A 26,854-nucleotide genomic window follows, 5' to 3' on the forward strand; every position below is an offset into this window, starting at 1 on the left:
GAAAACATGAAGTGTTATCCTGTCAGTTATATGTTTTTTCAAAGTTGTTTTGGCTATTTCTAAGTAATTTTAATTACCATATAAGTTTTAAAAATCGGTTTGTAATTTCCTACAAAAAGTGACCTGAAATTTTGATTAAAATTGTTCTAAATCTATAAATAATTGTGGGGAAAATGATATCCTAGCATATTAGAAATTTTGTCCCATGGAAAAAAAGGCATATCTCTCCATTAAAACCCTTCTAAATTTTTTCACAAATATTTTATAGTTTTCAGGGCAGAGGTTTTGCATAGCTTTTGTCAGATTTATCCCTCAGTATTTCATATTTTATGTTATTTTCAAATATATTTTTAAAATTTCAATTTCTGATTATGTTTTGGTAGTTTATAAACACACAATTGGTTGTTGTGTATTGAACGTGTATCCTGTAATTTTGTTAATCTCACTTATTAGCCTTAGTAGCTTTTTAAATTAAATACCATGGGATTTTATATATAAATTATCATGTCTTCTGGAAATAAAGACACATTCATTTCTTCTCTTCCAGATTGGATACCTTAAATTTTTCTTGCCTTACTGCATTGTCTACAACCTCCAGTAAAATGTTGAATATAAATTGTAAAAGGGGACATCCATGACTTTTACTTGACTTTAGTGGGGAGGTATTCACTCTTTCACCATTAAGTATAACGTTATGTACGTGTTTTTTATACATACGTTATACAAAGTTGAGAAAGGTCCATTTTTTTGCAATGGAAAGGACAATTTAAAAAAAAACTAGCTGTATATTTAAATGGACAAATAATAATTGCACATATTTGTGGGGTACATAGCTATGTTTTGATACATTTCATGTATAGTGATCAGATCAGTGTTATTATCATATCCATCCTCTCAAACATTTATCACTTATTTGTTTTGGGAACATTCAATATCCTTCTTTTAGCTATTTGATACTAATAACTAATTTTTAACCATAGTCATCCTACAGTGGTATAGAACACTAGAGCTTAGTCCTATTTAGCTGTAATTTTGTCTCCTTTAACAAATCTCTTCATATCATCCCTTTCGCCTTACTATTTCCAGCCTCTAATATCTTCTGTACTACTTTGGCTTGTATGAGATTACTTTTTTAGCTTTCAAATATGAGTGAGAACATGCGGTGGTTAACTTTCTGTTCCTGACTTATTTTATTTAAAATAATGTCTTATAGTTCCATCAACGTTGACATGAATGACAGAATTTAATTCTTTCTTATGGTTGAATAGTATTCGATTGTGTATATATGCCACATTTTCTTTATCCATTCATCTGTTGTTGTACACCTAAGTTGACTCCATATCTTGGCTATTGTGAATTAGTGCTGCAATAAACATATTGGTACAGATGTCTCTTCTATGAAATGATTTATTTTCCTTTGGATAAATACCCAGTAGTGGAATCGCTGGATCATATAGTAGTTTTACTCATATTTCTTTGGGAAACCACCAGCTGTTTTCCATAGTGGTTGTACTAGTTTAAATTCCCACCAACAGTTTATAAGAGAGCTCTTTTCTCTGCATCTTCGCCAGCATTTGTGATTTTTTTTTGTCTCTTTGATAATTGCCATCCTAATAAAGTAAGGTGTTAATACATTGTGGTTTTGATTAGTATTTTCCTCATGATTAGTAATGTTGAACATTTTTTCATATACTTGTTGACGATTTCTGTCTTTCTCCCTCTTTCCTTCTTTCTTCTCTTTTTCTCTCTTTTTTAAAATTTAACTTTATGTTTACACTTTTATTTTAGGTTAAGAATACATGTGCACATTTGCTATTTAGGTAAGTTGCATATCACAGGGGTTTAGAGTACAGAGTATTTTGTCACTCAGGCAATAAGCGTAGTATATGATAGGTAGATATTTTATCCTCACCCTCCTCCCACCTTCCACCTTCAAGTAGGTACTATTGTCTGTTATCCCTTCTTTTTTTTTTTTTTTTTTTTTTTTTGAGACGGAGTCTCGCTCTGTCGCCCAGGCTGGAGTACAGTGGCACAATCTCGGCTCACTGCAAGCTCCGTCTCCCGGGTTCACGCCATTCTCCTGCCTCAGCCTCTCCGAGTAGCTGGGACTACAGGCGCCCGCCACCACGCCCGGCTAATTTTTTTGTATTTTTAGTAGAGACGGGGTTTCACCGTGGTCTCGATCTCCTGACCTCGTGATCTGCCCGCCTCGGCCTCCCAAAGTGCTGGGATTACAAGCGTGAGCCACCACGCCCGGCCTGTTATCCCTTCTTTTTGTCCATATGTACTTGATGTATAGTTTTCGCTTGTAAGTGAGGCCGTGTGGTATTTTGTTTTCTGTTCCTATGTTAGTTCGCTTAGGATAATGGCCTGCAGCTCCATCCATATTGCCTTTTTTTATGGCCACGTAGTATTTGATGGTGTATATGTACCACATTTTTTAAATTTAGTCAACCATTGATGGGCACTTATAGTTGATTTCGTGTCTTTCCTATTGTGAATAGTGCTGTGATGAACATACACACGCATGTGTCTTTATAGTCGAATGATGTACATTCCTTTGGGTATATACTAAATAATGAGATTGCTGAGTCAAATGGTAATTCTGTTTTAAGTTCGTTTAGAAATCGCCAAAGTGCTTTCCACAATGGCTGCACTAATAGACATACCCACTAGCATTGAATCTGTGGATTGCTTTGAGGAGATGGCCATTTTGACAATATTGATTCTTCCTATCCATGAACATGGAATGTTTTTGCATTTATTTGTGTCATCTTTGATTTCCTACAGCTGTGTTTTGTAATTCTCATTGTAGAGATATTTCACCCCTCTTGTTAGCTGTATTCTTAGGTTTTTTTGTGTGTGGCTAATGTGAATGGGATTTTGTTCCTGATTTGGCTCTCAGCTTGGGTGTTCTTTTTGTATAGAAATGTTATTGATTTTTGTACACTGCTTTTGTATCTTGTATTCTGCTTACATTATTTATCAGATAAAGGAGCTTTTGGGCAGAGACTATGGGGTTCTTTAGGTATAGAACCATATCATCTGCAAACAGAGATAGTTTGACTTTCTCTCTTCCTACTTGGATGGTTTTTATTTCTTTCTCTTTCCTGATTGCTCTGGCCAGGACTTCCAGCACTACGTTGAATAGGAGTGGTGGGAGGGGGCATTCTTGTGTTGCTCTGGTTTTCAAGGGGAATGCTTCCAGCTTTTGCTCAATCAGTATAATGTCAGCATACCTGTTGGCCATTTTTTTGTCTTCTTTGAGAAATATCTTTTCAGGTTATTTGTTCCTTTAAAAATTTGATTTTTTTTTCTGTTGAGATGTTGCAGTTTTTAAAACTATTCTGGATATTAATCTGCTGTTGGGTGAGCAGTTCGCAAATATTTTTCCCATTCTTTAGGTTGACCTTTAACTCTGTTGTTTTCTTTGCAATGCAGAAACGTTTTAGTTTGATATAATCCGATTTATTTTTTCTTTGGTTGCCTGTGCCTTTGAGGTCTTATTGATAAAATGTTTTCTTAGACCTGCTGTTTGTTCTATTTGTTGGGAAAATGTCCTGAAGCACACTACCTATGTTTCTTTCTAGTAGCTTTGTAGCTTGAGGTCTTTCATTTAGGTATTTGATCCATTTGTAGTTGATTTTTATTTTTGTGTGAGAGGAGGTCTAATTTCATTCTTCTGCAGGCGAATATCCAGTTTTTCCATCACCATTTATAGAAGGCTTTTCTTCTCCCAATGAGTGCTCTTGGCACCTTTGTCAAAAATCATCTGGCTGAAAGTATGTGAATTAATTTATGTGTTCTCTCCTCTGTTTTATGGTTCTATATGCTCGTTTTTATATCAAAACCATGCTGTTGTGGTGACTACAGCTTTGTAGCATATTTTGACGTTTGGTAGTGTGATGCCTCCTGCATTGTTCTTTTTACTCAGTATTGCTTTGGCTATTCTGGCTCTTCCTTGGTTCCATATAAATTTTAGGATTATTTTTTCTATTTCCATAAAACATTTCATTGGTACTTTGATAAATATTTTATTGAATCTGTAGATTCCTGTGGGTAGTATGTCATTTTAATGATATTAATTCTTCCAGTCCATGAGCTTGCAATGTGTTTCTATTTATTTGTGTACCCTTCAATTCCTTTCATCAGTGTTTTTTTTTTTTTTAATTGCAGTTCTTTCAACTCCTTGGTTAAATTTATTTCAAGGTATTTTATTTCTTTCAGTTATTGTAAATAGCATTGTCTTCTTGATTTAATTCTCATCCTGTTTGTTGTTTATGCATAAAAATGCTACTGAATATGTATGTTGATGTTGTATCCTGCAACTTTACTGAATTTGCTTATCAGTTTTAAAGAGTTTTGTGTTTGAGTCTTTAAGTTTTTCTATGTATGAGATCACATTGTCTGTTAAAAAAGGATAATTTTAATTTGTCCTTTCTAATTTGAATGCTCTTTTTTTTTAATCTTACCTAGTCACCATGGCCAAGACTTTTAGTACTATGCTGAATAGAATTGATAAAAGTAGGAATCCTTGTATGGTTCCAATTCTTAGAAGAAAGGCTTTCACCTTTTTTCCATTCATTATTATTTAGCTGTGAATTTTTCATATATGACCTTTATTGTATTGAAGTATTTTCTTCTATATTTAATTTATCAAGAATTCAAATAAATAATGGATGCTGAATTTTATCAAATGCTCTTTCTGCATCTATTGAGATAATGTTTTTTTCTTCATTCTATTCATGTGATGTAACATTTTTACTGATTGTGTATGTTAAACCATTCTTGCTTTCCTGGGATAAATCTCATTTGACCATGGCATATTTTTTGATATATTATTGGATTAATTTTGCTAGTTTTTTATTGAGGATTTTGCATCTATGTTCTTCAGTGATATTGGCCTGTTGTTTTCTTTTTCGGTTGTATCATTGTATGCTTTTGGTATCAGTATGCTGGCCACATACAATGTGATAGGAAGAGTTCTCTCCACTTCGATGTTTTGGTATAGTTTGAGAATAACTGGTAATAATTCTTCTTTAAAGGTATGGTAGAATTCAGTGATGAAGCCATTCAATCCTGGACTTTTATTTGTTGGAAAACTTTTTATTATTAACTGAATCTCGTTATTTTTATTTGTCCTTTCAGATTTTCTATATCTTCTTGGTTCAATGTTAGTAAGTCCTATGTATCCAGGAATTTATTCATTTCTTTCAGGTTTTCTAATTTTTAGGCATGTTGCTGTTCATAGTAGTTTTAATGATCCTTTTTATTTGTGTGGTATCCAGTATGACATCTCCTTTTGCATTTCTGATTTTATTTCCTTGGATCTTCTCTATTTCTTTCTTAGTCTAGTTAAGGGTTTGTCAATTTTGCCTATCTTTTCAGAAAACTTTTTGTTCCATTGATATTTTATATATTTTTTAGTTTCCATTTCATTTAGTTCTCTGGTCTTTTTTATTTCTTTCCTTCTACTAATTTTGGATTTGGCTTGTTCTTGATTTTCTACTTACTTAAGAAAAATGCATTTTAACTTGATTATTTGATTTTTTTTCTAGTTTTTGATATAGACATTTATTGCTATTACCTTGGCTTTAATACTGCTTTTGCTGTGACCCATAGGTTTTGGTATGTTGTGTTTCTATTTTCATTTGTCTGAAGAAATTTTAAAATTGTATTCTTATTTTCTCCCTTCACCCGTTAGTCATTCAGGAGCATGTTGTTTATTTTCTATGTATTTGTATAGCTTCAAATGTTTCTCTATTATTGATGCTCGGTGTTATTCCGTTGTGGTCAGATAAGATATTTGACACGGTTTTAACTTTTAAAAATGTGTTGAGACTTGTCTTATGCGCCCTAACCTATAGTTAATCCTGGCAAATACACCACATGCTGATTAATGTGTATTCTGCAGCTGTTGGATGAAAATGTTTTGTAAATGTTTGCTGGTTTTTTTTTTCTTCCATGGTACAGTTTAAATGCATTGTGTGTTTTTGTTGTTGTTGTTGTTAATTTTCTTTCTAGATGATCTGTCCAATACTGAGAGTGAGGCATTGTAGTTCTCAACATTTATTGTATTACAGTCTATCTATCCTTTTAGATTTAGTAATAGTTGCTCTATGTGGGTCCTCCAGTATTGGATGCATATATATTTATCCAACTATATGCTGTCTACATAAATTCATCTCACCTGTAGAGACATGCATAGAATGAAAGTTAAAGGATGGAAAATGATATTCCATGCAAATAGAAACCAATAGCAAGTATGAGTAACTATATCATATTGGATAAAACAGACTTCAGTAAAAAGCTATAAAAAAAGACAAAGGCAAACATTATATAGTAATAAAGGTAATAATTTAATTCAAGGAGCAATCTTCAATTGTTTCCAGTCTACTTGGGTCACTACCTTAGGAGACTATTTTTTTAAGAGACAGGACCTTGCTATGTTGCCCAGTCTGGACTTGAACTACTGGGCTCAAGCAATCCTCCCACCTCAGCCTCCCAAGTAGCTGGGACTACAGGCACACACAATCATGCTTGGCTTTTTAAAAACATTTTGCAGGCAGTCACCGGGTTATGTTTAACATGCAAGTCCTGGCCTACTTTTATTGGCTATGGTTCCAATAATAGTTCAACTTTCATAACTTCCGTGGTGTTATTTTCATCTGCTTGATTTACCTAGTTCCACTAGAGCTTCCGGTAATCCCTACTGGTGCCACCTAAGAGGACAGAAGGAGCTGATCTAGACCAGGCACATGTGAGGAGATACCTACCCCCATTGGTGTTGCCCAACAAACTAGTGTCCTTCGGTGGAAAATGGAATCTCCATCCTTCAGGAATACATAGCACACTTTTTAGACTAGTTGCCCATTGTGGCTTCGTCCCTCTTCCTGTTGCCAATAAGCCACTTGTATCTCTAGGTAGAGGAAGTAATTATCTTGCTTCCAGGAGTCAAGAGACTAAGCTACTCTTTGTGCCAATATCTTCCTTGATATTACTGCCTGGTGTCTCCTGATGAGGGAGAGAATGTCCTGGTCTAGCAGGAATGGAGAGTAGTTCTCCCGACTGCTTATTGTCAGCAAAACTTCCAGTTAATCTTCTTTGTCAAAGTTGCCAGGCTCACTTCATATTGTTCTTGAGATCCTGCTCCAATTGGTGGCAGATGGAGGATGGGGAATGAGCCTACCAAAGCTTTCTTGTATTGCTAAGGTGGGGGACATGAGGTTCCCAGCTTGAATCTCCTTTTAATATTAAGTGGGGGACCAGAACACCCTGTAGTTCCTCTAATTCCTGGAGTCCCTAATGTGTCACTTTATTCTTTCATCCTTTCAGAATTCTCCTTTGGTGGCATCTTACATTATTTTCACAGTTTATAGTTCTACTTTTTGGGGAAGAAAATGGATAAAGGAATAAGACAATCTTGGCCAATACTGAAGTCCTAGTTTCATTTTTATGTATCCTATCCATTATAAAATAACTTGGGTTATCTTTCTTTTTATTTACTTATTTTTCTAATTTCAACTCTTATTATAGATTAAAGTGTACATGTGCATGAGTAAACTGCATAACAGTGAGGCTTCAGGTCCCAGTGATCCTACATCCAGACCATAAGCATAGTACCCAACAGGTGGTTCTTCAGCCCACACCCCCTCCCTCCCTCCCACATCTAGTGAGCCCCAGTGTTTGTTGTTCTTATCTTTATGATCATGTGTATTCAATGTTTAGTTCCCACTTAAAAGTGAGACCATGTGGTATTTGGTTTTCTGTTCTGGCATTAGGTCATTTGGGAAAATAGCCTCCAGCTGCATCTATGTTGCTGCAAAGGACATGATTTTATTCATTTTTATGACTGCATAGTATTCCATGGTGTATATGTACCACATATACTTCACTGTTGGTGGGCACTTAGGTTGATTTTATGACCTTGCTATTGTGAATAGCACTGTAATGAATATATGGCTGCATGTGCCTTTATGATAGAATGAATTATTTTCCTTTGGGTATATACCCAGTAGAGGCATTGCTGGGTCAAATGGTAGTTATATTTTAAGTTCTTTGAGAAATCTCCAAGCTGCTTTCCACAGTGGCTGAACTAGTTTGCATTCCCAGCAACATTGTATTTTATTTTCTCCATAGACTAAGGAGAATCAGTTCTGGTTTTTTCTTTTGTTTTGTTTTTTTGTTTTGCCTTTTTAATTATTGCTATTCTGACTGGTGAGAGATGGTATCTCATTGTGGTTTTGATTCGCATTTCTCTGATGACTAGTGATGTTCAACATTTTTTTCATGTTTGTTGACCTCTTGTATATCTTCTTTTGAAAAGTGCCTGTTCATGTCTTTTGCCCATTTTTACTTAGACTGATTTTTAGCTTGTTGATTTGTTTAAGTTCCCTGTAGATTCTGGCTGTTAGACCTTTGTCAGGTGCATATTTTACAAATATTCTCTCCCATTCTGTAGGCTGTTTTTTTACACTGTTGGTAATTTTTTTGTTGTTGTGCAGAAGCTCGAGTTTAATTAGGTCCCATTTATCTATTTTTGGTTTTGTTGTGATTGTTTTTGGTGAGTTAGCCATAAATTCTCTGCCAAAGCCAATGTTGAGCAGGGTATTCCCTAGGTTTTCCTCTAGGATTTTTATAGTTTTCAGTCTTACATTTAAATATTTAATCCATCTTGAGTTAATTTTCATATGAGAGGTAGGGGTCCAGTATCATTCTTCTGCACATGGCTAGCTAGTTATTCCAGCACCATTTATCGAACGAGGAGTCCTTTCCCTATTTATTATTTCTGTTGATTTTGTCAAAGATCAGACCGTTGTAAGGTGTGCAGCTTTGTTTCTGGGTGCTTTATTCTGTTCTACTGGTCTATGTATCTGTTTTAGTATCAGTACCACGCTGTGTTCATTACTGTAGCCTCATAGTATACTTTGAAGTCAGGCAATGTGATATCTCCTGTTTTGTTCTTTTTGCTTAGGATTGCTTTGGATTATTTGTCTTTCTAAAAGTTGATTCATGTATCTTTTATGATTAAAGCCTTTTAATGTTTTCCTATCTGGGGACCAGTCACATCAAAATCTCCTGGGATATTTGCCAAAATGCAGATTTATTGGTCTTACACACAAAAATGAATGAGATTCTTTGAGAAAGCACAATTTTACTGAAGTTCTGTTATATTAACATTTTAAAAATTACAACAGTTGTATCAGAAATCTAGAGCACAAAATAAGATTGGTAAACCTTAATTACTCATCATTTCTAAATACTGACTTGCACTAAAAGAAAATAGTAAATTATGCAATACTGATTGAGATTTGTATATAAATTATGATTCAATTGATCAAATTAATTGGATTGATTAGATATAGAAAAAATCATATTTTATGAATTATTTTGGAGTCACTTTTAAAACTGAGAAAACTGCCCATGGATTATATGGTGTGCTGATTACTACATTATAATTAAGATTACATTTGCAGTATATGTAAATATTATGATCTTGAAATATGTCTTTTGAGACAATGTAGTCCTATCAAGGTTCAGTTTTGCCAGCTTTACAAATATGATGGCAATTTTCTCAATGGCATTTTTACTAACAGCACAAGGGGAAACCCATTTGCTGCTTTAAATGAAAGATTACTTACTGCTCTTTTTCTAGAACACCCTGTAATCCAAGGCACAGTAAGGTTTCCTGAAATCTGTGAAAACAATAAATGGAATCTCAGTAAGCTATTTATTGACAGTACTTGGAATGTTGATCAACACCAAAGATTTCACACACTATTTCAAGATAAATCTGCATTCAGAACATATTCCCCATGTATAAAATGTTGTTTCCTTATTGAACTCAACAGATTTTAAGGAGTCTTTCTTGGTGAAAAAAAATTGAGAAGTGGTGCAGACTTCTGGGAATTCAAAAAAAAAGGTTCTAAGGCATTGCTGGGAGCCCTACGATTGTTGGGACTCTGTTGCAAGTTTTAAAAGATAATACAATTGTTTTAATAAAAATTCAATGCTTTTTGAAGCAAAGAAGTTACAAGAAGTATAGAATACAGTAGGCCCCCGTATCCACAGATAACATACTCTGAGACACCCAGTGGATGTCTGAAACTGCAGAGAGTACCGAACTCTATATATACTATATTTATTCTTATACATACATGCTTATGAAAAAGTTGAATTATAAATTAGTTAAGAAATGAACATAGTAATAAAATAAAACAGTTATGACAAAATACTGTAATAAAAGTTATGTGAATGTGGCCTTTCTCGAAATATTGTACTTCACTGCAAGTTACTGTAACCATGAAAAACAAAACCATAGATAAGGGAGGACTACTGCAGTCACATTTTAAATAGGGCTTTACCACAAAGCAAGAGATGACTTCATAATGAATGATGTGCGCTATTAACTACTTAAACACATTACCTCTATTTACTTTTTAAACTCAGCACTGACTAATGGATTTATTGCTACATGTGTTTTCTTAATACAAATCTTAGACCTACAGTATAAATGACTGAAACAATGTTTCTCCAAATAGTGGCCTCAAAAGAATTCTATTCACTGTTCCCTACACTCTTTCTTGCAAAATGGTGAATTGTATATTTTAATAAGCCCATTTGTTTAATGAAATATTCTCTTTGCATAAATAATGTATGATTGAAAAAGGGAGAAAAAGTAAACCTTTAATCATTACTATATATACATCAAACCTCTCTAGATAACAATGTGTTTGACAAAATTTGTTCTTTTTGAATTATGACCCAGTGTCTAGTTTTGCTAGTAAAGTTTAGCAATGTTGTAGTCTTGAGATATTTCTTGCATATTATACAAGTATTTTATACTTGAGCAAATACTTTCTGATAATTTCCCAGAAATGGTGAAATATGTTGACCTTTACTAATGGGGCAGGGTATTGTGGTAGTTATGGATATATTCAAGTTCAATACATTCTCATCTACCTAAGTACTCACACCCAAAATTGAAATAATCTTCCTACAAATCCTATTCAACAGTATGGTAGTCCTTTTTTAGATAGAAACCACTAAGACAAATGGCCAGTAACACCTTATTACCTCAGCATTGCTACACAGGTAGACAGATGCTACTCTAGTGGGATTTTAGGGAGCATTTACAAAGACAAAGGTAGTCTCTTAGCTGTGGTTCAGGTTAGCCTGGACTTAACTATGCTTTATCATAGGACGCACAAGAATTGGGGTGTACCTCTCACTTGCTCTTTCCTTCCCTTCCAAACAGATACCTCCTGAGAGACTAACAAGGCAAATCAGTCTCAGTAGGTCACTGAAGTGAGAACAAGGCATTCAATAAAATATTTAATGTTTTTCATAAATTATAAGCAGTAATGACCTAAATAGTATTATGCCTATTGACAAGGAGTGATGATCAATGTGAGTAGTAAATTAATATTCTCAGTTATTCAAACTTCAGGTAAGCTGTTATTATTCCTGGCCACCAGACCTGCCATTTTACTTTGAGTTACAAGTGTGCCAAAATGCAAGGAATAAGCTAAACATGATATAAACTCCAAATAATACTTTTAAGGAAAAATAAAAAATATTTTTACTCAAGATAAAATACTATTACAGTAAAATGGCAATTAACTGGAATGCTAGGGGTTAATGGGAAGGTGTGAATAATTGATTTTTTAATGATGAACTGAAGGTGATAAAAATTTTATTCTTAAAAATTATTCAGAATGTATTTTTTCTTTTTATCCCACCAATGTGTGTTAGGGCTTGAAAATTCATTGTTAGCCTCAGTGACGGAAATACATCTGCTTAAATAATATAATATAATCTAGAAAAAATATAGATACCAAGTGTTTTGGATTATCTGTTCACATATTCTTTTCCATTAGTAAAATAATTCAAAATTGACCATACAGAATTTCTAGAAAATATATGATAAACCAAATGAATTACAAACAAAACAAAACTTTAAACCAGAACTGCTAAAAAATTTCATATGAAATGATAAAGATGATACAACAAACATTGTAATAGAATTTGTATAAACACTGACTATACATTTGAGAAATATGAAATGTGGTTTTCCGCTTAAGTCAATTGTGTGTAAGGAAAATACAGAACTCCTATAAGCACATAGTACGCAAATATTATAAATTCCATGTGATTTTGGAAGAAGTTTCACTTTTTTGTTTTATAATTCTGTGTCAGCAGTTACATGATACTCAAATGTTGTATTTAACTAATCTGTAATGTTTACTTCAAATCCATTGTTCAGTTCATTACATTTCTGGTAGAACTCAGGAACAGCTGGTCAGAGTAACTGAATTTGTGGGCTTTTTTGAATAAATATCTTTCCTCAAATTTGGGAAGCTTTATTTGGTGAACTATTAATGATATATTTCTCATTCACCAAAGCTATGAAATGCAATATTCAAATTAGAAGGGTAATACACATCTCACTTAAGTGATATTTCAATTCCAAACTCACTTTATACGGACTGGTTTGGAAAACTATGAAATAAATCTTCAAAGAGATGAGACTGGTTTAACAAATATATTAGAACATACACATCCAAAAGAGTGCTGTACATTTCCAAGTAGAAAATTTGGAGTGTTATAAACTCATTACAATGATGTTGACATTATTCAAAGCATTTTGGGAACTTTCCTTTTGGAATTGTCAGTTCATACCTCACCCAGAGATTTTGTCTCATTGCACTCCTTTTATTTTAAAAAATATAACAGCCCCAATTGAACATTCATATTAGTCACTAAACGTGGCTTAGAATAAATTCTGACTATTTTTTAAAATCAAATGTTCCCTCAAATGAGAATTATTTGTCACTACTGAAGCATTTAAAAAAGTTCCGCCAGCTCCTAAAGCAATTGTGAAAGAACTTCAAAAACTTTTGACGAGACCGAACATTACTGAAATAAGTATACATAACTTTCCAATCAGGTATTTCTTCTATATGTGGTGCTGTTTTAGAGTGCTACAGGAAATAAAAGATCAGTAAAAGATAATTTCCTGGGCAGCAAGAACTATTGCTTGAGAGTAAGAGATAAGACAGGTACGTGAATGTCTTTACTGCAAAGAAAATTGTTAAATGTCACACGGGAGTTACAATAAATGAAGTGCAACAGGAGCTCAAAATATGACAAAATTACACCTACTTGTGAATTGATATCTTAGCTTAACCTTAAAAAATGTGTAGAACTCTAATAGAAATAAAAAACATCAGCATTTTAGGGGAAAAAAAAGAATGGCATGAGCACGGAGGAATAAAAAGATAGGATGTATTTGGGGAATGGTCAGTTCAACTAGAACTAGAAAGGGGAGTTAAGGTCCCTGTGTGGAGATCATGAATGGCAAGGTGCATTTATATCTAATTCTGTAGAAAATAGGTAGCCATTGAAGGCATTCAAACAGCGGTATGGTATGATCAGAAATGTATTTTTATACAGTACAAATCTTAGGTGTCTGTGTGTACAGTAAATTAAAGAAGTACAGAAACTGTTATAATAGTTTGGAAGAGAAGTAATTCCGGCTTGGAACCAGGGTAAGGAGGTAGGAATTAAGAAGAGAAATATAAAGCACACTACTGAAGAAAGGCCTTATGTATAAGATAGAAGAGAACTAAATAGTCTGGAAATAATGGAAATAGTCCTTTTATGGCTAACTGCTTCCCAGAGTGCCTGGTCTGCTGGAGCTAACGGAGAATTGCAACTTTAAAAGTAAATGAAAGAAAGTGTACTTACTGTTGGAAATCTGCATCTCATGGCTAAGAGTGGATACACAACGAAAATAATGCACTTATTTAGATGTATACTGGAGTCACATCATATGTATACTTAACGTTCATGAGTTTAACTATAACACACTTGCCAGTCTCATGTAAAATCATACTTATACTTTAAATAGACTCTTCATATCAAAGTATCAATTATATATAATATGTCTTCATTACTGTACATGGTTGTACATTCATAAGAAGGCATGCAAATAGTTAAGCTTTATAGATGATTTAGGTATTCTTAAAGGAATTTTTGCTGTTTTATTTTACACAATTTAGACCCCACATATGAATCTGCTTTAATGTTTCCGCTAGATTATTAGATTGTCAAGAGCGAAGTACCAAGTTTTAAAAATTTATTCTAATTATTTTATATAGTCACACAGAGATTATACGTTAAAAACATTCATTTGATTTCAAAAATATGTTGTAAAGACAGTTCTACGTATATACTGTACATCCTATTTTAAAAATCTGAGACCAACTTATGAGGCTAGTAAGGCTACTATCTGATATATACTGCATTTTATGTGAGCCAGGAAAATTGAGTATTTGATTACTTAGCATTTTGTTAAATGGCATTTGATTAAATGAAGCAATCAAGAAATAACCAGGCCTCTCAAAAGAATTCAGCAGTAAGAGACTCATAAATCAGTGTTTTAGCTTTTCATCAGTTGTTTTAGTATTAGATGAGCATAGAAACCTATCAATCACTCTGCTTTAATAGGCAGAGTTTCCTAATTTTTTTTTCAATTATGAGGTGTACAGCACAGAGAACATTGTTGGGCATATGATAGCACTCAATAAATATTTACTGATTGACTAATTGAATTAACTTGGGCGTTTATTATTCACTAGCTGTAATTTGCCGAAATTTAACAAAAAAGCCAAGAGTGGCAATATATATGAGACTAATGCATGGGGTAAGGAGCTGTGGAGGAGGGGAGTAAATTATTTATGGTTGAGAACAATGTGTTCTGGAGCAAAGAAAAAAGATGTCTTGGTGTATATAAAAATATTTTCCTCTTTTCTCTCTACAAAGTCTTCAGAAAAGTTTTCAGAAATTAGAATGCCTTTACAAATTAAAGTTTCAATGCTACAACTTTTGGATAAACTAACATATTTTTAAGCATATGAATTTTTCTTCTATTATGTGATAGAAATCTGGTGCTTAGAAAACTATTAGCCTGTAAAGTTCATGTAATTGAAAACCAAAATGCTATTTGAAATTTGTTTTTAGGCCGGGCGCTGTGGCTCAAGCTTGTAATCCCAGCACTTTGGGAGGCCGAGGCGGGCGAATCACGAGGTCAGGAGATCGAGACCACGGTGAAACCCCGTCTCTACTAAAAATACAAAAAATTAGCCGGGCGTCGTGGTGGGTGCCTGTAGTCCCAGCTACTCGGGAGAGGCTGAGGCAGGAGAATGGCATGAACCCAGGAGGCGGAGCTTGCAGTGAGCCGAGATTGCGCCACTGCACTCCAGCCTGGGCGACACAGCGAGACTCCGTCTCAAAAAAAAAAAAAAAAAAGAAATTTGTTTTTATACATAGTAGTAAAATTTTACAAACTACAAAAATTAAAATCAGGGAAACTAGAATTCTAAGATGTTTCAGTGAAATTATAAAAGGTACTCATATGTAACATCACAAACCAAATTCATCCTACTGATTCTTGAGATATTACCTGTTAAAAATAATGGAAGATAAAAATAAAATAATGTAAGTTAATATGTGGAATGTTTATCTTCTTATCCAAAGGCACCAAAGAATAAACAATCACAAATCCAGAGCCCCTAAAATTATGTTATCTAGCATATTGTAAAATATTATATTAATTCTACTCATGTAAAAAAATAGAAATTTGGGAAATATAAAAGCTCTTTACTAATTTCAGAATATAAATTGTCAATGTTAGCTTTAAATTCTAAATACATTTATATAGTTGAAATGAAGCAGTTTATTACATGCACATTCAGAGATCAGTTCATCAAACAACAACAAAAGATTTATTGCTTTTGTCAGGCTACCCATATTTGCTGGGCTGGAATAGAATGGTTACCATGAATCACAGCTCTATATCTTTTCTTTGCATATGACTACATGTTGAACCAAAAGATGGGTTTTTAAAATAAATCAAACACAATGTCTGTCTGTTGCATTAACACTGTATGGACTGATACATTTATTCTGTAATTTTAAAAAAACAGCAGAAAAAAGTAAGCAAGATGAAGACCTAGGTAGCTATAGATCCTTGTCCTCCCCTGTAAATATTAAATAAACAACTAGTGACTAGTTGAAATAACTTTATAGTAGCTCTTGAAACCATATTCACAGCAACCAATTGAGTGTACAATCAAGAAAATGTCACATTCAAAATAGTAGGAGATTTCACAGTGTTTTTATTTGCCTTGTTGCACCCCTTCCTGGTATGGCAGAGCACATTTTTGGGGAAGTGTGGTGGCCTGATCTCCAGTCTCTTCTGTGAGTAAGAGAGTATGAGGTGGACTGAATTTGCAACATTTTAATCTGTCTGGGGTCTGCCTGAGGAATTTGTCTCTTTATCTCCTAATTTGGAGTTTAGACAGCCAATAGTGGCACATCTCAGATCTCAGGCTAGTGGAATTGGTGAGAAGCAGTGAACAAAGCTCATGAAAACCTCAGAAAGACTGAAGACCCATGGACCCTTGGGGAAAGAGATTACTAATTGAGGAATATAATAGGGTAGCTAAGGGTTCTGGAAGATGCCGGAATGAGACTTTAAGAAAATCTAGATATTTTAAAGTAGCCACATAGAGCAGGGGCTTCAAGATGGCTGGCTAGAGACATCTGGTATTCATCTCCTCCACAAAGAAGAAACAACACAGCAAGTAGATAATCACACTTTGAATAGATCACCTAATAGAGAAGGCTGGAATTCAACAAAGTGACAAAACACTTAAGGCAAGGAAGGAGAGGGGAGCAAAGCAGCCTACTGGGCCAGTGGGAGCTAAGAGCCTACAGAGGTTCCCCAATACAAGTAAAGAATAAGTGAGTGACACCCAGTAGTACACATTTCTACCATGGATTCCTGCAATCTTAGCCAATGGAAAGTGCCTCAACTCACTTAGGCCCTGAAACTAACAAAGGAAGCTTCTCGAAGATGAGGTGACAGCATTGCTCCAGAGAGGGAGCTCACACCAGGTCCCCCCACACACCAAGTCCGAAACAGTTACACCCAGATGCCACTTTGAGAGGCCATTCCCTACCAGATTGCTTCCTGCCCTGCCTCTCCAACAGCTCCTGCATCTCCAAATCCCTGAAGCCTAATTGTCATCACCCACATGAATCTGGGCAGTGATGCTGACTGCTACCACCAGGGCTGAAGCACAAGCCATTGGCTGTAATCCTTCTGCCTCTAGTATCAGGGCTGCCTCACATTTAATAGCACCTTGAGAAAAGGCTACCATACTTACAACTCCCACCTGTGACTGAGATGCCTGCTACCCAGCCAACTGTTCAGGATGCTGCCACTGAAAACAATCTTACCCTCCCCAGCAGCAGAACTGCAGCACAGCCACTGCTATCCCCACCGAGCATTCTGTAAAAGCCTGGCAATCACCATGCTCCAGCCTACTGCAGCCAGTGCCTGCACACACCATTGAGGGCTAGAGGACAGGCCTTCCTGGCTCAGCTTCATCCATCCCAATGCCTGAGCACACTGTCAGTGCCTGTAGGTTACCCCGCCCCATCCACCACATTTAGCACTACTCTTGAGTGCCTGAGGACAGGTCCACCCAGCCCATCACAGCCACTGCCAACAGCAGGATGAACTGTGTAGGAGACAGAGGATTGTCCTGCCATGACTGCTGTCATCACTCAGGCCACATTGCTGCTCAGGGTCCCAAGGACTCACCCACCCATCCAGGACATGGCCAGCACCTGAGGAAGCTGCCTGGAGGCCCAAGAATCACCACACCTGTACCTGCTAATACCAGTGCCAGAGTATACTGCCCTAGGGCCCAAGGACAAGCAGACTCAGCTTGCCACAGCCACTGAGGCCCGAGGACTGGCCCATCTGAATGTCTCTGTTCCCAGCAAAACTTCAACATAGCCTCCACTAAAAATCACACCCTAAGCACTGAGAAAACGACAGACACTACTGATGCTATTTACAGGTGAGGAAATCATTCAAGGACTATGCTAATGGACACATCCAGAATGAAAGCCAAAGTGCCCTACCCAACAAACACCATTGATACATCTTCAGAAAAAGTGCTCCCCTACCAAAGGAAATTAAAAATATTGGAAGAGGCAACTGTTATACCAGATGCTCAGATGTCAATGAAAATACATAACATGAAAAGACAAGGAAATATGATACCTCTAAAGGAACACAATATTTATTCAGCAACAGATTATATTCAAGAAGAAATTAATGAAAACCAGAAAAAATAATTTAAAATATTGATTATAAAGCAGCTCAGGGAGATACAAGATAATTCAGAAAAATAATACAAAGAAATGAGAAAAACAATTCAGGATATGAAAGAGAAATTTACTAAAAAGATAGATACCATTTAAAAAAGAAATTCTGGAAAAATTCATGGAATCAAATAAAAAATCTAAAAAATTCATGGAATCAAATAAAAAATATATTCAAAGTTTCAACAATAGATCACACCAAGCAGAAGAACGAACTTCAGAATGGGAAGATAGGTCTTTTGAAATAACCTAGTCAGACAAAAAAAGAAAGAGAAAAGAAAAAAGGATAAAAAAGAATGAATAAAGCCTACATGACACACAGAATACCATAAAGTGCCCAAATATTTAATTTTATTGTGTCCAAGAAGGCAAAAAAAAAGGAAAAAAGTCAAAGCAATAAAAAACCTATTTAGTTAAATAATGGCTGAAAGCTTCAAAAGTCTACCAAGAGATTTATGCATCCAAATGCAGGAAACTCAGAGATCCCAAAAGAGATACAATGCTAAAAGGTCTTCTCTATGGCATAATACAGTAAAACTGTCAAAAGTCAAAGGCAAAGAGAGATTCTGAAAACAGCAAGAGAAAAGTATCTAGTCACCTTTATAAAACCCACATCAGACTAACACCAGATTTCTCAGTAGAAACTTTACAGGCCAGGAGATAGTGGAATGATATCTCAAAGAACTGAAAGAAAAACAACCCTGCAAGCCAAGGATATTATACCCAGTAAAGTTATTCTTCACAAACGAATACGAAATAAAATATTTCCCAGACAAACAAAAGCTGCAATTCACCAGCACTAGACTCACACTGAAATTGTTTAAGGGAGTCTGACATGTTGAAGTGAAAGACAATACTAGCATCATGAAAACACATGAAGGATAAATCCTACTAGAAGAGCAAACACACACATGAGAAAGGGAAAAGACTCCAATGTTACCATTACAGAAAACTGTCAGATTACATTTGTAAACAATAAAAGTAAAAGGAAGGAACAATCCTCAGCAAACTATCGCAAGGACAAAAAACCAAACTCTGCATGTTCTCACTCATAGGTGGGAATTGAACAATGAGAACACATGGCCACAGGAAGGGGATCGTCACACACCGGGGCCTGTTGTGGGGTGGGTGGAGGGGGGAGGGATAGCATTAGGAGATATACCTAATGTTAAATGACGAGTTAATGGGTGCAGCACACCAACATGGCACATGTATACATATGTAACAAACCTGCACGTTGTGCACATGTACCCTAAAACTTAAAGTATAATTTAAAAAAAGGAAGGAAAAAGGATATTATTAAAAACCACCAGAAATCAACTAGTAAAATGACAGGAATAAATATTCACATATCAATTATGATTTTGAATATAAATGAATTAAACTTTCCACTTAAAAGATATAGACTGGCTAAATGGACAACAACAAATAAACCATCACTCCACTATATACTGCCTACAAGAAAGCAATCTCACCAATAAAGGCATACATAGACTGACAGTAAAGGGATGGAAAAAAATATTCCATGCAAATGAAAACAAAACATGAGCAGGAGTAGCAATACTTAGATAAAACAGACTTTAAGTAAAAAACAACAAAAAGAGAAAAGGAAAGTCATTATATAATGATAAAGGGATCAATCCAGCAAAAGGATATAAAAATTCTAAGCATATATGCCCCCAACACCAGTGCACCAAGATATACAATGCAAATATTATTAGACTGGGAAAAAAAGAAGAGACTCCAGCACAAGCATAGTTAGGAATTTCAACTCCCCACTTTCAGCATTAGACAGATCATCTAGACAGAAAGTTAACAAAGAAATACTGTATTTAAACCATAAATTACATCAATTGGACTTAAAAGACATTTACAGAATATTTCATCAAAAGGGCTACAGAATACACATTCTTTGCTACAGCATATGGAACATTCTCCAGTACAGACCACGTGTTAGGACACAAAACAAATCTCAACAACCTTTTTTTAAATTACAACTATTTAGAGTATCTTCTTAGACCACAGTGGAATTAAACTAGACATCAGTAACAGGAGGAACTTTGGAAAACTTACAAATACATGGATATTAAACAACATGCTTCCGAAAAAGAGGGAAGAAATTAAAGAGAAAATAAAAAAGTATTAAAACGAATGAAAATTGAAACAAAGCATAGCAAATGTAGGTACAGCAAAAGCAATGCTAATGTAAAAGTTTAAAGCAATAAACACCTAGATGAAAAATTTAGACGGAATTGTATTAAATGAATTCACTTCAAAAATGAGTAAAACACGAACAAACCAAACACAAAATTAATAGAAATAAAGGAATAATAAAGATCAGAGCAGAACTAAGCAAAATAGACACTAAAAATATATAAACTATCAACAAAATGAAAAGTTGCATTCTTAAAAGATAAACAAATTTGATAAACTGCAAGCTAGACTAACCAAAAGAAAAAAAGAAGACATAAATAAATAAAATCAGAAATGAAAAATAGACATTGCAACTGATACTACAGAAATACAAAAGATCATCAGAGACTATAAAGAACAACTATACACTAGCAAATTAGAAAACCTAGAGGAAATGGATACATTTCTGGACATAACCTATTAAGATTGAATTTAAAAAGAAATAGAAAACCTGAAGAGACCAATAAAAATTACTGATTGAATCAGTAATAAAAAAAAATTCTACCAGAAAAGAAAAGTCCAAGACTGAATGACTTCACTGCCAAATTCTATGAAACTTACAAGGAAGAAGTAAAACAATTTCCCCTGAAACTACTCCAATAAAATTGAAGAGGTGGGAATTTTCTCTAATTATATAAGGCCAGCATTACCCTGATACCAACACTGGACAAGGATGCAAAAAAAAACAAATACTTTCAGCCAGTTACCCTGATTAATACAGATGCAAAAACCCTCAAGAAAGTTCTAGCAGAATGAATTCAACTGTACATCAAAAAGATAATACAAAATGATCAAGTGGAATTCTTCCCAGGGATGGTAGAATGGTTCAACACATACAAATCAATTAATATGACACATCATATCAACAAAATGAAGGACAAAAGCCTTATTATCTCAATATATGCAGAAAAGTGTTTGATAAAATTCAGTATCCCTTCATGAGAAAAACAACATAGTGGGACCAGAAGGAATGTACCTCAGCATAACAAAGGACAAATATGAAAACCAACAATTAACATCATACTGAATGATAAAGGCTGAAAGTCCTTTTTCTAGGAACTGGAAGAAGATAAGCATGCCTACTTTCACCTCTCCTAGTCAACACAGTAATGGAAGTACCATCCAGAGTAATCAGACAAAAGAAAAAATAAAAGGCAGCAACATTGGAAAATAAGTCAAATTTTCCCTCTTTGTAGATGACATGATCTTCTATCTAGAAGAAACCGGAAAATCCACCAAAATAATTCTTAGATCAGATAAATTCAGTAAAATTGGCGGATAAAAAATCAACATATGATAATAAGTAGCATTTCAATAAGCCAATAATAAATTAGCTGAGAAAAAAATCAATAAGGCAATGCAATTTACAATAACTACAAAAAATAGCTAGGAATAAATTTAACCACAAGGGCGAAAGAATTCTACAAGGAAAACTACAAAACACTAATGAAAGAAATTGAAGAAGACACAAACAGAAGGATCTCCTAAGCTCATTACAAAAAAAAAAAAAATCAGCTGAAAGCATCTCATTACCTGACTTCAAAATACATGACAAGGACAAATAGCATGGTACTGGTATATAAACAGACATGTAGAGCAATGGATCAGACTACAAAACCCAGAAATAAATCTACAAAGGGAATAAGGCAATAGGACAAAGGCAGTAAGAATGTGTGTTAGAGAAATGATGCCCTCTTCAATAAATGCTACTAGGAAGATTGCATATCCATACGAAGAAGAAACTAGACTCCTGTATATCACAATATGCAAACATAAACTCAAGATAAAACCTTAAAGATAAGACTCAAAAATATAAAACTACTGGAAGGAAACATAGGGGAAATACTTCAAGCCATTAGTGTAGACAAATATTTTATGGCTAAGACCTCAAAAGAAAAGGCAACAAAAACAAAAATAGATAAAAGGGACTAAATTAAACAGCTTCCCCATAGAAATGGAAACAATAGAGTGGATAGAAAACCTGTTGAATGGGAAGAAATATTCGCAAACTCTTCATCTGACAAGGGACTATTCATTCAGCATACACGACAGACTCAAACAACTCAACAACTAAAAGACAATTTCATCAAAAATTGGCTAATGAGAGAAAGGCAGTGCAAGCTGGCCAATTAGAAGGAACAATTGTCCTCCGCTCAAGAATACCAAACTGAAGAGTGATCCACACACACACAAAAATCTTCATAAGAACTAAAAATCAGGTTATCAATCACAGTACTTGGCTTTAACTTAATATCACTGAAAGAGACAATGAAGAGGATTGGAAAGACGATCTTTAATAGCGGACACCACACCTCCCCCAACCCCAGCAGGATCCATGTGGTGTAGAGAGAAAGTCTGTGCACTTAGGGGAAGGAGAGTGCAGTGATTGTGGGACTTTGCATTGAAAATCAATGCTAACCTGTCACAGCAGAAATGAACAATGGGCAGAATTCATCTGGCATGCATGGAGGGAGTATTTAGACCAGCACTAGCCAGAGGGGAATCACTCACCCCAACAGTAGGAACTTGAGTTTTGGCAAGCCTCACCACTGAGGGCTAAAGTGCTTTGCAGTAGTAAGTAAACTTGAAAAACAGTCTATGTCACAAGGATTGCAGTTCCTGGGCAACTCCTGGTACTGTGCTGGGCTCACAGCCAGTACACATGGGCTGCATATGACCTAGTGAGACAACAGCCAGGGCAGCCAAGGGAGTGCTTGTGCCACCTGTCCCCCAACCCTAGATAGTACAGATTGCAGCTATGGGAGCGGCACCTTCCCTTCACTTGAGTAGAGAAGAGGGAAGAGTAAAGAAGACTTTGTTTTGTAACTTTGATAACAGCTCAGCCACAATAGGATAGTATCCAAGGAAGAGTCTTGAGGCTCCTCTTCCAGGGCCTAGATCCTGAACTACATTTCTAGACACACTCTGGGCCAAAAGGGAATCTGCTGCCTTGAAGGAAAGGACACAGTCCTGGCAGGATTTATCAGCTGCTGACTGACGTGCCCTTTGAACCTAAATAGCCATCAGAGGCAGCCAGGGAGTACTTGCCATGGTACTTGGGTAAGATTCAGATGTGCTGGCTTCAGTTGTCAGCAAGCACATTCCCAGCTGTTGTGGGCATGGGGAAAGACACCTTCTACTTGAGAAAAGTAGAGGAAAAAGTAAAGAAGACTTTGTCTTGCAGCTTCGGTACCAGCTCAGCCACAGTGGAGATAGAGCACCAAGCAGGTTCTTGGGGTCCCCGATTCCAGGGCTTGGCTCTTGGATGGAATTTCTAGATGTGATCTGTGCCAGAGGGGATCCCATTGCCTTTAAGGGAGAGTCTCAAGTATGGCAATATTCACCACAATATAACTGAAAAGTACATTGACCTTGAGTGAACACTGGTAGTAGCCAGGCAGTCTTTGCCATGGGCCTGGGGTGGTGGCGGCCAAGAGGTGAGACACCTCTACATGTGGAAAAAGTAGGGAAGAGTTGACAGGACTTTGTCTTGTGGCTTAGGGGCCATTTCAGCCACAGTAGAATAGAACACCAACTAGATTCCTAGGTTTTCCAACTCTGGGCCCTCTCTCTTGGATGTCATCTTTGGACCTGCCAGGGGCCAGGGAGAACTGCCATCCTGAAGAAAAGGACACAAGCCTGGGTAGCACTGATAATTGTAGAGCCCTAAGACCTTGAGCAAGCATAGGCAGTAACTAGGCTATAATTTCCATGGACCTGGGGTGAGATCCAGTACTGTGCTGGTTTCAGGTCTCACCCAGCACAGTCCCAGTTGTGGTGGCCATAGGGATGCTTGTGTCATCCCTTCCCCAGTTCCAGGTGGCTCAGCACACAGAGAGACTTTGTTTGTTTGGGAAAAAGTAAGGGAAGAGAACAAGAGTCTCTGCTTAGTAATCCAGATAGTTCTTCTGGATCTTATCCAAGACCACTGAGACAGTACCTACATGAGTCTGTGAGAGATATAGCATTACCGGGCTTAGGGTGCCGCTTATGCAGATATGGCTGCAGAGACCAAGAACTTTTGGATCCCAACACCCAAGTTCCTTTGAATACCTGAAAAGCCTTCCCAAAAAGGACAGGTACAAACAATCCCAGATAGTGAAGACTACATTCACTATTTAACTATCCAATGCTCAGGCACAGACAAACATCCACAACCATCAAGGCCATCCAGGAAAACATTACTTCACTGAACTAGGCACCAGACACTAATTGTGGACAGACAGAAATATGGGATCTTTCACACTAAGAATTCAAAATAGTCGTTTTGAGAAAACTCAAAGTAATTCAAGATAACACACAGAAGAAATTCACCAGCCTATCAGATAGATTTAACAAAGAGATTGAAATAACTAAAGAGAATAAAGCAGAAATTCTGGAATTGAAAAATGCAACTGACATACAGAAGAATGCATCAGAGTACCTTGGGAGCAGAATTGATCATGCAGAATAAAGAACTGGCGAGCTTGGAGACATGCTATTTGAAAATAAACAGCCAGAGAAGACAAAATGTAAAATAACACAAAATAATGAAGCATGCCTACGCCATCAAGAACATAATCTCGAAAGGGCAAATCTAAGAAATTTTGGCCTCAAGGAGGAAGTAGAGGGATAGCAGTATAAAGTTTATTCAAAGAGATAATAGCAGAATTTCCCAAACCTAGGGAAAGATATTAATATTCAACTATAAGGAAGTTATAGAACAGCAAGTAGGCTTAAGCCAAATAAGACTACCACAAGACAAATAATAACCAAAAGTCAAGGATATAAAAGGATCCTAAAAGCAACAAGAGAAAAGAAATAAATGACATACCATGAAGCTCCAATATATCTGGCAGAAGCCTTTTCAGTGGAAACCTTACATGCCAGGAGACAGTGGCATAACATATTTAAACTGCTGAAGAAAAAAGAAATTGTCCTAGAATAGTGTATCCAGCAAAAATATCCTTCAAACATGAAGGATAAATAATTACTTTCCCAGACAAGCAAAAGCTGAGGATTTCATCAATACCTTATCTGTCCTATGAGAAATGCTAAAGGGAGTTCTTGAATCTGAAAGAAAAAGATTTTAATGAGCAATAAGAAATCATCTGATGGTACAAATCTCCCTGCTAATTGTAAGTACAGAGAAAATCACAGAATTTTATAACACTATTATTGTGATATTTAAAGTACTCATATCTTAAGTAGAAAGACTAGAAGACAAACCAATAAAAAATAACATTTTTTATTAGATTTTTCTTTGCTTGTTTGTTTATGCAATCAGTGTTGTCATCAGTTTCAAATAATGGGTTATAAGATATTATTTGAAAGCATCATGGAAACCTCAAATCAAAAAGCATACAATGGATACACACAAAATAGAAATGAAAACATAACACCAGAGAAAATTTCCTTCAATAAAAGGAAGACAAGGAGAAAGGAGAAAAGAGAAGACCACAAAATAACCAGAAAACAAATAAAATGGCAGGAGTGAGCTCTTACTTATCAATAACAATATTAAATGTAAATGGACTAAACTCTCTAATCAACAGACATAGGCTGAATGAATAAAAAAGTAAGACCCAATGATCTGTTGCCTATAAAAAACACACTCCACCTATAAAGACACACCTAGACTGAAAATAAAGACATGAAAAACAAATTCCTTGTTAATGGAAATCAAAAAAGAGCAAGAATAGCCATACTTATATCAGACAAAATAGATTTGAAGACAAAAAGTACAAAAAGAGATAAAGAAAGTCATTATATAATGAAAAGGGGTCAAAACATCAAGAGGCTATAACAGTTGTAAATATATATGCACCAAACACTGCGGCACATAGATGTATAAAACATTTATTATTTGGGGTAAAGAGACAGATAGACTCCAACATAATAACATCTAGAGACTTTGGCATCCTACTTTCAGCACTGGACAGATAATCCATACAGAAAATCAACAAAGAAACACCAGACTTAATCTACACCATAGACCAAATAAATCTAATAGTTATTTACAAAACATTTCATCCAGTGGCAGCAGAATACACATTCTTCCCCTCAGCACAAGGATCATTCTCAAGAACAGACCACATGTTAGGCCACAAAATCTTCTTTTTTTTTTGGCTATTTTAAAACTTTATTTTGACATAACTATGCTTACAGAAGTACACACAAATTATTTAGTAGAATGCCATTTACATTTAACTTCTCCTACACAATTTGGACCACAAACTTGGTACGTGGTTTAAGATTTTTTTAAAAATCATTATGTGGTTTATCTATTACTAATGTATAAAAGATTCTCTATAAAATACTGCTAAAGAAGATTCAAGAACCTTGAGAAATGTACTTTTGGTTCATCTCAGAAAAATAACACATATTGTACTCCATATGTTTATAATACTGATGCAACAAAACATTGAAAACATTGTTG

General features: G+C 35.4%; 1 protein-coding gene across 4 annotated transcripts in view; it reads right to left on the bottom strand.

Moving 5' to 3' along the window:
- HDX (highly divergent homeobox) overlaps window positions 1-26,854 on the bottom strand; it is a 174,218-nt gene that overhangs the window by 103,697 nt on the left and 43,667 nt on the right. For 3 of the 4 annotated variants that reach the window (XM_063634284.1, XM_063634285.1, XM_055267875.2), the window contains one exon: window positions 9,642-9,695. The exons of the other annotated variant lie outside the window; for it this stretch is intronic. In XM_063634284.1, coding sequence (XP_063490354.1) covers window positions 9,642-9,695 — 54 coding nt within the window. The remainder of the gene's footprint in view (window positions 1-9,641; window positions 9,696-26,854) is intronic. 4 annotated transcript variants of the gene reach the window in all.

Source organism: Symphalangus syndactylus, chromosome X (genome assembly GCF_028878055.3).
Source record: "Symphalangus syndactylus isolate Jambi chromosome X, NHGRI_mSymSyn1-v2.1_pri, whole genome shotgun sequence".
NCBI classification, from domain to species: domain Eukaryota; kingdom Metazoa; phylum Chordata; class Mammalia; order Primates; family Hylobatidae; genus Symphalangus; species Symphalangus syndactylus.